Source organism: Fusarium musae, chromosome 3 (genome assembly GCF_019915245.1).
Source record: "Fusarium musae strain F31 chromosome 3, whole genome shotgun sequence".
Classification (NCBI taxonomy): domain Eukaryota; kingdom Fungi; phylum Ascomycota; class Sordariomycetes; order Hypocreales; family Nectriaceae; genus Fusarium; species Fusarium musae.
Genome location: NC_058389.1, coordinates 4,495,294 through 4,507,036, shown reverse-complemented (window position 1 = coordinate 4,507,036; position 11,743 = coordinate 4,495,294). Strand labels below are relative to the sequence as shown.

The 11,743-nt window shown below is 49.3% G+C and overlaps 3 protein-coding genes across 3 annotated transcripts; 1 reads left to right on the top strand and 2 right to left on the bottom strand.

The window, feature by feature from the left end:
- Positions 1-4,826: 4,826 nt before the first annotated feature.
- Positions 4,827-5,746, bottom strand: J7337_004819 (uncharacterized protein; the record flags this gene model as incomplete). Its single annotated transcript, XM_044822508.1, is given in 4 exon segments — positions 4,827-4,865; positions 4,877-4,982; positions 5,034-5,597; positions 5,652-5,746. 4 exon segments carry the CDS (start codon positions 5,744-5,746, stop codon positions 4,827-4,829), a joined length of 804 nt encoding a protein of 267 aa, XP_044683841.1.
- A 269-nt stretch (positions 5,747-6,015) lies between these two features.
- On the bottom strand, positions 6,016-6,876 carry J7337_004818 (uncharacterized protein; the record flags this gene model as incomplete). The annotated part of the gene is made up of 1 exon (XM_044822507.1): positions 6,016-6,876. The coding sequence occupies one exon, from the start codon at positions 6,874-6,876 to the stop codon at positions 6,016-6,018; it is 861 nt and encodes a 286-aa protein (XP_044683840.1).
- A 2,864-nt stretch (positions 6,877-9,740) lies between these two features.
- On the top strand, positions 9,741-11,692 carry J7337_004817 (uncharacterized protein; the record flags this gene model as incomplete). Its single annotated transcript, XM_044822506.1, has 2 exons — positions 9,741-11,382; positions 11,457-11,692. 2 exons carry the CDS (start codon positions 9,741-9,743, stop codon positions 11,690-11,692), a joined length of 1,878 nt encoding a protein of 625 aa, XP_044683839.1.
- Positions 11,693-11,743: the final 51 nt, after the last annotated feature.

Here is an 11,743-nt window from a genome sequence, read left to right as displayed (position 1 = left end):
TCCAACATCTCAGCCTCATTTACCCGCCCAACGTCCCCTAGTCTCACAACTTTACCCCAACCCCAAACCCGTCTGACAATCCCACACACCATCTCACAACATGATTGGTGCCCACAAACAACCAACCCATGTCCAGGCAGCATCTTTCTCGCCTCTTTGATTCGAGCCAAGCATTGGCACCAACCCCATGCCTTACGTTGGATAATCATGACGTTGCGCTTTTTACCTTATAATCAGCCGCATTTTCCATCTCCTGCTGACAGCTCCAGCCAGATCTTACAACACTTTTAGTCTGTGCAAAATGTTGTCGCGATGGCGCCAAATCCTGATGTCACTACGAGAGCGCAGCAGGTGTTAGAGGCGTGGAGCCAGGGTTTCAATGTCGGGGCTGTGATTATTCTCCTTTTATTGGTTTTGTGCAATTATCGCAAGAATACGCTTCTGCATAAGCTTATTCTCTGTGAGGTGAGTTATCCCTTTGTTTTTCGCCATTGAGTATCGATTAATGCGAACAGCTTCTTCTTGCGCTTGGACATGGGTTTTTTTGCTTTTTCGATGAACCTGAATATGGATGGTAGTATTGCATTGGTCCACTATGAATTGGTTATTAACTCGAAGCAGGGTCCTCAGCAGCACAGCAACTCTACTATATATCTCATACTTCATCCACAATCTCATCGCATGGCTCAAAATCCGTCCATTCTTGCCAAAATGGGGAGCCCGTATCTTCATCATCACCCTTCTCATCGCCCAACCCTACTGGGTTCTCGAAACATGGGCCAACTTCCAATATCACAACCATCTCGGTAGTAAAATCTTCAACACATCACGACTTCTCGAACCGCTCTTCAGAGACCCGTGGTGGGTGTTCACGACTATCAAATTGGTCCTAGCCATCAACGAGAACTACGAGTTTACGATCCCGGGCCTTATTCGAACGAGCCCACGATTTGGAATCATGTTATTCTCTTTGTTCTTGTCGATCGTGTTTTTGATCACTGATGTCATTTTCATGATTGCCGTGTCGAAAAGAGGGGGGATCAATCCTTTCTGGAGGGTGAGTTTCTTTGTTCTGCCATCAAGCCACTTTTAACAGGTTTTAGCTCGCTTTGGTTTTCAAATGTGCTTCTGATGTCATTTTCCTAGATGATTTCAAGAGCGTACTTGACAGGATCTCAGAATCGGCTATGCGAAAGATCACAACGTTTGAATATCGAGACAATGCATCACCATCTGTCAACCAGCATAATTCGGCTGATTTTTCCTCGCCCAATTTCCATCGGAAAAGCTCGAGATTTGGATCATCTTCTAGAGCGGAAATGGGCTCTATCCTCCATCCGGTGGGATCGCGAGATGATGGCCATTATGAGTTTGCTTCGAATTATAGTCAGGCTTATGTGGAGGACGGTGCTGCGCGACCATGGACCGAAGATGATGCAAGACGTTCGAGCTCCCATTCGCCAAGGCGGAGAGGCGAGTCCCAGGATAATATGATCACTATACAAGAGGTATAAATATCATTATAATATGCTGGATTTCAACTGACTGGATGATAGGATGATATGGCCCACCAAGTGGAGGATATCCCGATGGAGCCTGTACGGGCACGGACAAGAAATGATCAAGCACGTTAATAAAAGTGTATGAGGTCTAAAAATTATATTATACAACGGAAATCTATATGGTATTCTCCATTATCCATGAAACCATCTGAACGTTCGTGCTGATCCTAATAAACATGCCATGTCTGCTCTAGGACTGACTCCCTATCTCCATAGCAATATTAAGCATACTCCTCGGCCACCACGTCTCCATCCCCACAAACTCCCCAAAGAAACCCTTCCTACTCGTATACTTGACAATCCTCCCCAACTCACAAGCCCCAATACCGCCAATCCACCAAACACCATCTAACAACATAACCAAAACAAGCCAATGAGAAAATATATCCATGGCAAGTCTCGTCGTCTCAGAAACATCGCCTTCGCACTGAATACCCTCATCAGGAATACCATCAGGGCTTGTGGGAATGTTATCGAGGACAGACTCAACGATACTGAGGAATTCGCTGGGGATCCGGTTCAGGAACCACATTATCGTTCGGCGGAGGGGTTTGGGTGGTGTTGAGAAAGTTACGCGGGCCATGTAACTTCGAAGCCAGGGTGATACATCTGAGAGCTGACTCAGTGCTGCCCAACCTGCTTCGAGATCAGGTTGTTGAGAATCTGCATAAGCTCTGTGATCTGGGCGAAACAGCTCGTTCACGATACTGCTCAGTGCTTCGAGAGTTACAAGACATGCTTGAAGTTCAGTATCGTCACCCGGTGATTCCCAAGATGGCTTCAAGTGCGCAGCAAATTCCAAGGCCTGCGCTCTTGTTCGTAACTTTTCCAGCGCTGACCCAGAAGTCGCTGCAATGATTGGCATGACCAGTTGCTCTGTCTGAGGCGTAGGTCCGTTCTCGCCCAAAGGAACCAACCCATTAGTTGACTGGCTGTTCAGTGTAATATCTGACGGACTAGTTGTAAAATCCTCCAAAAAGCCAAAATCTTTGGTTGAGTGCAAAAGACCTGTATAAGCCAAATGCGCTGCCCGAATGAGCGTCATCCAATGTAACTGCACCGGCGCCGAATTCGTTCTCTCCCCTTCATCGAGCGACTTTGCAACCTTGATTCTCACAGCATGATTCGCCGTCGCATAAAGAACCATCAGCGGTGCGTTCGCAACAACATGATCGTAATGATTAGCAATTGGAATATCAGCCCTCGTCTGCCTAAGCGACACCCTATGATGTTCATGCGCAAGAGCAAGTAAATGCCTAACCTGACTCTTATCAACCCTCTGCAAAGGCTGAGATATCAAATCATGACATTTCCGCACCGCCGCGAGAGCGAGGATAGAGCTCATGAGGGGTTTACTCCTAAAAGCCAAGTTCGGAAATCCAACTTGCAAAGCATAGAGATCATCTTCGTCGTAGGCTAGAGAACGCGCTGTGTGGGAGAGGTAGTAGCTGAAGAGTTCAAGCTCTGCGGCGCCGAGATCGACGGATGGAAGGGGGATATCTGGAGGGAGGAGGGTGAAGTTGGGACTTGGTGCGAGATAGGGGGAGAGGCAGGGGGAGAGATCTGATGTTGAGAGACTTGCGCTTGTCGAACGGGCGTAATGTGGTGTTGGAATTGTGAGGGACTGTAGTTGACTCCATGAATTGTCTTGTTGGGTGGATGATTTCAATGCACGAGATTTCTGACGGGGATATTCACATGGGATGTCTTTATCTAAACATCGTGAACATTGAGGTCTCTGCTCATCACACTATTCCTGTCAGACTAAGTTCGATTGATGATGAGTGGAGATGATTACCTTCTTTCTTCGCTGTTTGCAGCCCAAGCATCCATGTCTAGACTTTGTATGCGATCTTCTCGATCTAACATTCGAAGTCGGACTCGGCGTTTTACGCGACGGTGATTCCTGAATCGTAGACATATTAATTTACTATACAGTCAAACAATAAGGTAAGCATGATTAAACCGCGTGGCGACTAGAACTTATATATCCCCGTCCTCTCAATTAAGCTTGCATCGTCACGCTTTGTGAGTGGACGACATGAGATCCACATTCAAACCGCAGTCAAAATGATTTGAATTAATTTTCTCAGCCTCGAAATTGAACTACGTAATCACTCACCCCCAAAACCCGGCGCCGCGGGCCCACGCTGCGCCTCGCTTGGCTCAGCCCCGAGTATTTGGAATTTGGAATTTCTGTCAGCATGATGACTGGAAGCATGAACCAATTAGACGTGAGATGGGGGAATTGGGTGGTCGGCCGGAGCGAAAATGGACGCCGAATTGCGACGTGCTACTGTACCCAGTCCATTGAGCACATCCCGACATTTAACATTAAAAGCAACAGTTCTTCTACAGGTCTTTTCCAAGGAGCAGTCTGTGCCAATGCGGCCAATGGACTTACAAGAGAATGCATCACATCAAGCGCCTGTCGCAAAAATGGCCTAAAGCGGTTGTGATTACTACCCTGCGATGCTATGCTGACATTATGAGTCGAAGTGTCGGTGAGCTAATGAATGCCGCTAGAAGAGAACTGGAAGGGCGGGAGAATAAACTCGCCGATCATATGCAGTCATCTTGGTGCGTGGGTTTATCGGCAGTGAGCGGTGGCCTGCTGGGAGTGATGATGTCGAGAATGAGGATTAGGCAGCGACTCTAACAGAAACTGAAGTCTGCAATTATTACTCATTCATTGAATGATGTAATATTACTAATGATGTATCTATGTAAGGCAGCGCAGTGCAGAAGATCATGGCAGGTGAATTAAATATGAGACGTATAGGGTAGTCGACATCGCAAACTTGGGTGTGACAAAGTACTCCATTCATTCTTCACTGGAATCAAGATTTGCCGCTCTAACAAGGGACTCAAGACTCAAGTCCCATGGTAACGGGAAGATCAACAAGGCTAAGGCCAAGTGACTGGTACAGAGTCACAATAGTACAGAGACAAGGGCCCTATAACTTACCACCGTTCAATGAGGAGTACCTTGCAAGTACCAATGATACAATTGGTTGTTATTAGAAAAGAAATCGCCAAACGGCGAGGTGAAAAGTATCAATTACATATGAAAAAAGTCAAACGGCTCAGCCGCCCTCAAATCCAGCTCACCAATCATCTCCTTGACCACATCAATGGGCAGCCCAAAAGGTTCTGCAAATACTAAAGGGTCCTCAGCATGGGTAATAAGGGAGCTGCTCAAAGACCTTTTGCTTCTGGCTTGAGGACAATGAATCGAAGGATTTCCAGCCCCCTCTCGCTCTCTCAGGCGAACACACTGGGATCTGAATGAAACCGGGCAATCTGATATTTACCTCGCTTGGGTTGTCTCCAAGGAGAAAGTCGTAATTGCTGGTTTTGGTCAGGTCAAGAAACCCACCACCATTTTTCTCCTTGTTGGCCTTCCAACCCTCGACCGCCCTATGATCTAGGTTAGCATAACGCTCCATAGCCAGACTCCCGTTTACTTACCCAGCGACAAGATCTTGGGCAGTGATCCCTCCCCAGTCGTAGGCACCCTGATTCTTAGGATCCAGATTTTCTATTCCTTGTGGCGCGGTGAAGTAGTTGGGTTTGCAGTCTGTGGGATTACCGCCTGTGCCACCGGGTACCTGAGGATCACAGTTCCGCTCCCGGCCATTCGGTGCAAGGAGATAATACCTCCGGCCTTGGTAGCAATACCCCATCTCCTCGCCAGTGCTCGGAGCAATGTACTCGTAGTCGAGAGGCCCGACAGCGTTGCAATCATAACCGGAATCCATGACGAAGGCCGGAGCATATGCCGCGCCAACCTTCCAAGCCTCGGGGATGAGGACTGCGAGAAAGACTTTGCGCAGTTGTTTTCGAAGATCTGACATGTCAAAGGTCAATTCGTCATTGTTGAATTTCCCGTCGGCAATCAAATCTCCGATGAGGTCGACAGACTCATCGTCTCCGCGGAATGCTTTTTCGGTAAAAGCTTCGATGGACTCGGTCCAGAGATCTGAGATCTCGCTGAGCTTGCCAGCGACTTTGCTCTTGGGTGTTTCTCTCTTGCTATACATGATGTTTAGAGCGAGTTAGCCGGCCGGAGGAGTGAGTTAGACGAACCTGTTCTGTATATCCTTGGCTACAGTAGCTCCCCAAGAAGCCGTGTTCGCAATAAGGTCCTTGATGTCGACGGTATGACTGTCTTCCGTCTGCATAATTAGATAGGGAAGTCAGTTGAAGCCATCAAAAATGGGGGTTCCTTCTCAGTAACTTGCTCTTGCCGAAGAGGGGAGCGGCAAACATCCCCACGGCGATTCCGAAAAAGTCTGCAATCAAGGAACTCGCTTGACTCATCAACATCTGGAGCAAACGTTTCTACCAGCTGATCTAGCCTCGACTGCATGCCATTCTCAACCTTGTCGACACTCTGCCAAAGCCTTTTGGTATGATCACTTCTCTTGAAGGAGTGATAACTAGAACTTAATTACATAGCGAAGAAAGCAACAACAGCAGCCCATATCACCACAGCAGTCAGAGCGGCGGGTAACATCAGATTTGCCACATCCTCGGCGTCCTTGGAACCCGGATACAGACGTCGGCAAGAGTCTGGACCCAGTAAATTCTTGTCATCGGGCCATGACTGATTTTCCGGGCATCCTGCGTACCTGAGCATCTCACCACGAACCATGGCTGCCAGCTCATGACCAGTGTCAATGCTACACGGATCGCCTTGTCCTTCCTGATCAGTGACCATCACGCAACTTTCAGATCTCCTATCCTCAACTACCTCTTTTGATGTTGTTCTGTTATCCAAAAACCGAGTGTGCTGGATCTCGAGGGGGCAGCGCCCTTTGGGCTTGTAAGTGGGGAGCGAGCCGGCAGATGATATCGAGAAGTTGATAGACCCGTACTTCCAATATCGCTCAGGTCCAGGGGAGCACTCTTGGAGAACTGATAAACTCCATCCAAGCTCCCACTCCTTATAAGAAGTGTTGGACATGATGTCTGTAGCGTTGACCACAAAATATGGTTCTGTTGCTGGATCAAGCGACCCTGAACTGTAAAGCCAATCCGGAGCTGATCCATGGTCAATAGGCACATCCTCTTTCTTCATGGGAGTTGTCCAATTGCCTTCCAACCTCCACTGGAACTTGAAGCCATAAGGCCAGGCCTTGGCAGCTCCAGTAAGGGCAAACACGATAGGAAAAGGGTACACGGGACGGTACGTCTCATTTGGCCGAGGGAATATGAGACTGACGCCAAGGTCAATGGGGAATTGTGACGAAGACTTCTCCTTCGCCTGCATGCCAAGGACTGCAAAGGCTCCCAGGAATATCCTTATCATAATGTCAGCATGATCTGATGGCCGTAGAAACCGGGACGCAGCGGACAGACCCGAGGAGAAGAGAGGCATTCATGCTTTCGATTCTTTGCTTTGTTGGTTCAGTACTTGGTTGTGTGGGGAATCCCGGGTTTGGAAAAGGGATCGCATGGCATATTTATCTACATTCGTGCCCTGGTACCTGCATTGACTCGGCAGGGCGGGCCGCACCATGTCATCTAGAGGTTATTGGTTGGACTTGGCATTGGTCAATGAGAGTGATTGCGGCGTAGGAATATGCAAACCCCGGTATTCGATTTTGCTCGGCTAAAATTAAACGGAACGTACAATTAATGTTGCAGTCTGAACCAACATGCAGAAATATGCATATCTTTAAGCTTTTTGACTCGCTGTGGAGTGGTATGATTGGTTGAGAGTAGTGACCTGATTCGTGCAAGTCTACTTCGTACACAACCTCTAATGATACTATGCCCTTCATCCTGACCAACTTGGAAACGGAGCTAGGTGGGATAATCTGTTGAAGTAATCAAACGGGCTATTCAGATGGATATATCTCATTTATCCGGGACTGTGGTACAGTTTAACCTGGTGAGAATGGAGACGTGCGTGAGGCGCGTGATGTGAGCCACGAGAATAGAGACGATTGCAGGGCACGGGCGAACTGCCTGTCTACGATGAGAGGCTACCCGAATACCCAAGACATTCAAGTGTATATAAGTTATGATGAAGAAAGTACATGTCCTGAAACCTATTCCTGCATCACACAAGCAAGCATTGCAATCCGTCCCCTCGCCTTTGTTCGCCATGCAGTTAATCCGTCTTGGGACTCTCTCCTTTCTCTTTCAAGCCAGCCACGGCTCTTCATCTCACCATGAGCGTCGTGATGATAAGCCATCTATGCCTATCGCCCCGGGAACCATACAAAGCTGTGCTTCTTGGTATGACAACGACGGTTCACTTCCGTGTGAGCTGATCCCTTATGCATGGAATCTGTCTCTGGAAGACCTGATCAGATGGGTTTGTTATGGCAGTTGTCCCGTAAAGATCAAGGCTAATGGTGAACATAGAACCCCTCCATCACTGCAGAATGCGGGAACTTCAAGGAAGGATTTTCCTATTGCATTCAAGAGAAAGAAGTACCCGTCCCTATCAGCAGCACCACGACCAAGTTCACCACGGCTCCTCCGTCCTCTACCACTCCCGTTCCTTCGAAGACAATACCCACGAAGCCATCTACAACTGCCCCAAGTGGCAACGGCGTCGAGACGCCTGACCCAATACAGCCTGGCATGGTATCGAACTGTAACAAGTTCTACTTTGTTGAGCAAGGTGACAACTGTAATGCAGTCTCCTCCAAGCACGGCATAACCCTAGGCCAGTTCACGACTTGGAACCCCAAGCTAGGCACAGGCTGCTCGGGACTATGGGCTGATGTCTGGGTCTGTGTGTCTGTAATAGGACATACAGCAACTCCTACGCAGTCTACTAAACCTACCAACGGGATCGAAACACCATCACCTATCCAGGCCGGCATGACTAAGAGCTGCAACAAGTTCCATCTTATCAAATCCACTACAACCTGCAACTCTCTAGAGAATTACTATAAGCTTCCTCTCAAGGACTTTTATTCCTGGAATCCCGCGGTCGGCACCAACTGTCAGTCTTTGCTTGTCGACTATTGGGTTTGTGTCAGTGTGGTTGGCTGGACAGCCCCGACTCCCACAACACCCAGTAACGGAATCACCACGCCCACGCCTATCCAGACTGGCATGGCTAAGAACTGCAACAAGTTTCACACAATCAAGTCAACGACCACGTGTGCCTCGATTCAGGACTATTACAAAATCTCATTCGCGGACTTTTATGCATGGAATCCCGCCATAGGCTCAAAGTGTACATCCCTCCTGGTGGGCTACAACGTCTGTGTAGGTATCGTCGGCCAGCAGCCCTCACCGACAAGTACAGGCAATGGAATAACCACTCCCACGCCGATACAAGCCGGTATGACCAAGAGCTGCAACAAATTTCATACCATCAAATCAACAACGACGTGTGCATCGATACAGAATTACTATAAGATCTCCTTCGCCGACTTCTATGCATGGAATCCAGCTATAGGTTCCAAATGCACCGCTTTATGGGTTGATTATAATGTTTGCGTGGGTGTAGTTGAACAAAAGCCTACTCCTACCCAGCCAAGCAACGGTGTCACCACCCCTTCACCTATCCAGAGCGGTATTACCCAGAATTGCAAGAAGTTTCATCAGGTGAAATCAACCACGACTTGCGCGTCGATTCAGAATTACTATAAGATCACGATGGCCAATCTCTTTAAGTGGAATCCTGCTATTGGTTCGACTTGTAAGAGCTTGTGGGTGGACTATTGGGTGTGCGTGCAGGCCTAGACCTGCTTTCCTATCTCACAATTTTGCTTCTTTATATGTATATATTTAATGTCTTTTTCTCCTTAATATATGTAGTTTCATATCTTTTCCTGAATTGATATTGGATGTCACACTCACTGTCGCTTCCCGCTGAGACAAGAAATCATGTGCCAATGAGAAGCCGCGCTAGTCCTCATCCGTTTGGTAGCTGACACTCAGCATTTCGTTTGCGACCAACGGACCACGTCCATTGGCCCAAGCTCCAAGCCCCGTCATATCTCACCCTAGCAAGCACGGCTCGCAGCTAGCTTCACTGCACTTGCACTTTCAAGCCCCGCATCTCCCGTTTGTTTCCCTCCTCCATCCTTCCACTCACACACACACACTCTCTCTCGAATGCGATCGCTATAATTCATTCATGACATCCTTCTCATGCTCCCGCACTATCTACTCCTGTGAAGTGCCGCCCGATTGACGTCCACCATGGACGATCTACTCGCCATCTCAAAGTCCATCTTGGACAAGGTGCCGCGGCTCCAGGCGCTAGACAACTACTTCCGAAGTCCGGAGATCCTTGCGCGGCAGCAACGTGTCGATCAGCTTGAGGAGCTGGCTCAACAGAATGCTAAGAGATTCCGTGAGGACACAGCTGGCAAGATTGATATCCGACCGTTTAGGACGCTCATTCTGGAGCAGTCCAAGCTCGAGGAGGAAATCGAGAAAGACAAAGCTCGGTTTTTGCAACAGCTCCTCAGCGACTGGGGCACGGTTCCAGAGGGCCTTCAGACGCACGCAGCTTCTCCTTCAGAGGCTCCACGAGATCGTTTCCCAGCCGATTCGATACCCACACCTTCCCGAGCGCCCCTACCAGCTTATTCAATACCTACGCCACCGGCTCCAAACCCTCCTCTGCCGGCTAATTCAATACCTACACCTTCGCGCAGCTCAGTAGTTCACGATAGTCTGGAAAGAGCCGGGCCAGAGCGCGATGCGACCGCTGAATCCCAGGCCCCGTTGGTCGACAACGCTGAACGTATCCCGAGCAGAAAGCCCCGAACCTCTGCATCACGACGAAGATCCTCCAACATCTCACAAGATGAGAACCGACCCGTCAAGCGCAGTCGTCGAGGCGAAACAACACCCTCCCTTACGCCAGACCGATTCATCAAGTTCAACGATGTCTTCCAGGGTGGCTACGCTCCAACCAAGTACAGGATTGTACAGTTTCCGTTTCGCCAAGGAAACTGGTACATCTTGGAATGCAAGGACTGCGATATAAAGTTCCAGGGGGAGGATGTTGTTGAGGACGCATATGACCATTTCTATCACAACCACGGCCGCAGTTTTAGTACCACTGAGGAACAGGTTGTTCAAGTGATGGGCACCCATGTGTCGGACTGCAATGCCGAGCTCGCCGAGAAGAACAATGCGCTCTGCCCACTACCTCTGGATCCCGATGGTGACGAAACAGAGCTTGAAACTGGAGACGAAGGACCCGAAGAGCCATCCGAACGCCGAAAGCACGCAAGTTCACGAAAGAAGAAAGGGAAGCGAGGGAGGCGGAAGAATCCCAGCGCTCGTTGGGTGCCTCCCAAGTCATTCAAAGACGTCGATCCTCGAATCATCAGTGCAGAGCCGGGCGACATCGTCTGCTTGTATAATGACAGAACCAAGTTCTTTTCTCCTCTCATGATCCTTCCGTGGGGACCTTTCCCACGTCTCAATTTCGGGAAGGCCTTGCAGGACGTGGAACTCCACACAACAATACCTAAATGCTACGATTGTGCAGAACCCACGGATCTTACTCCGCCGCCTTGGGCCCCTGGCTACGGAGATGATGGCGAATTGGCTCACAAGCGCAGCCTTCCTGGTCTCTTCTTTCGAGCTGCTCAAGATTTCCCATATGAATGCAGGTCGGGCTGGGTCCCGTTGAACAAGCTCAAGGTGTACGATAAGACTTGCCCTCGGACGCGGAATAAAGAGTCCGTTGAAGAGTACATCGAATACCATGCAGAGTGGTGCAAAGAGCTACAGGCCAAGGGGGTGCAGGATCAGGCGACCGCACCAAAGAGAAGCCATCGGTTTCAGCCAGGAGGCCGTCGAGGTCCAGAGAACAGCGCCCGAGGTCAGTCCATGACACTGAGTACAGGTAACGCGACACGTCGTAGACTTTGAGTTTGACGCTGAGAATTTCTGTAGTTCAAAGCAGTCGCCAGTCGACGGAACAGTTCAGTGTTGCGCCTACGATTGAAGACGTCGGGATTAAGAACGAACCAGCCGTGGACTACGATCAAACCGAAGAAGAAGACGACGGAGAGGAGAGTGAAGGCAGAGCGGGGGAAGGAGAGAAACAGGTGAGCGGCTTTCGGAGGCACTATAGCATGGGCGTCCGTCGCGCGCACATCGTACGCAGTGTTGAGGTGGATGGCAGATGAGAGATTGGCATAGATACCCCCCTGGACAGAGAGTTTAGGGTTACCTGGATT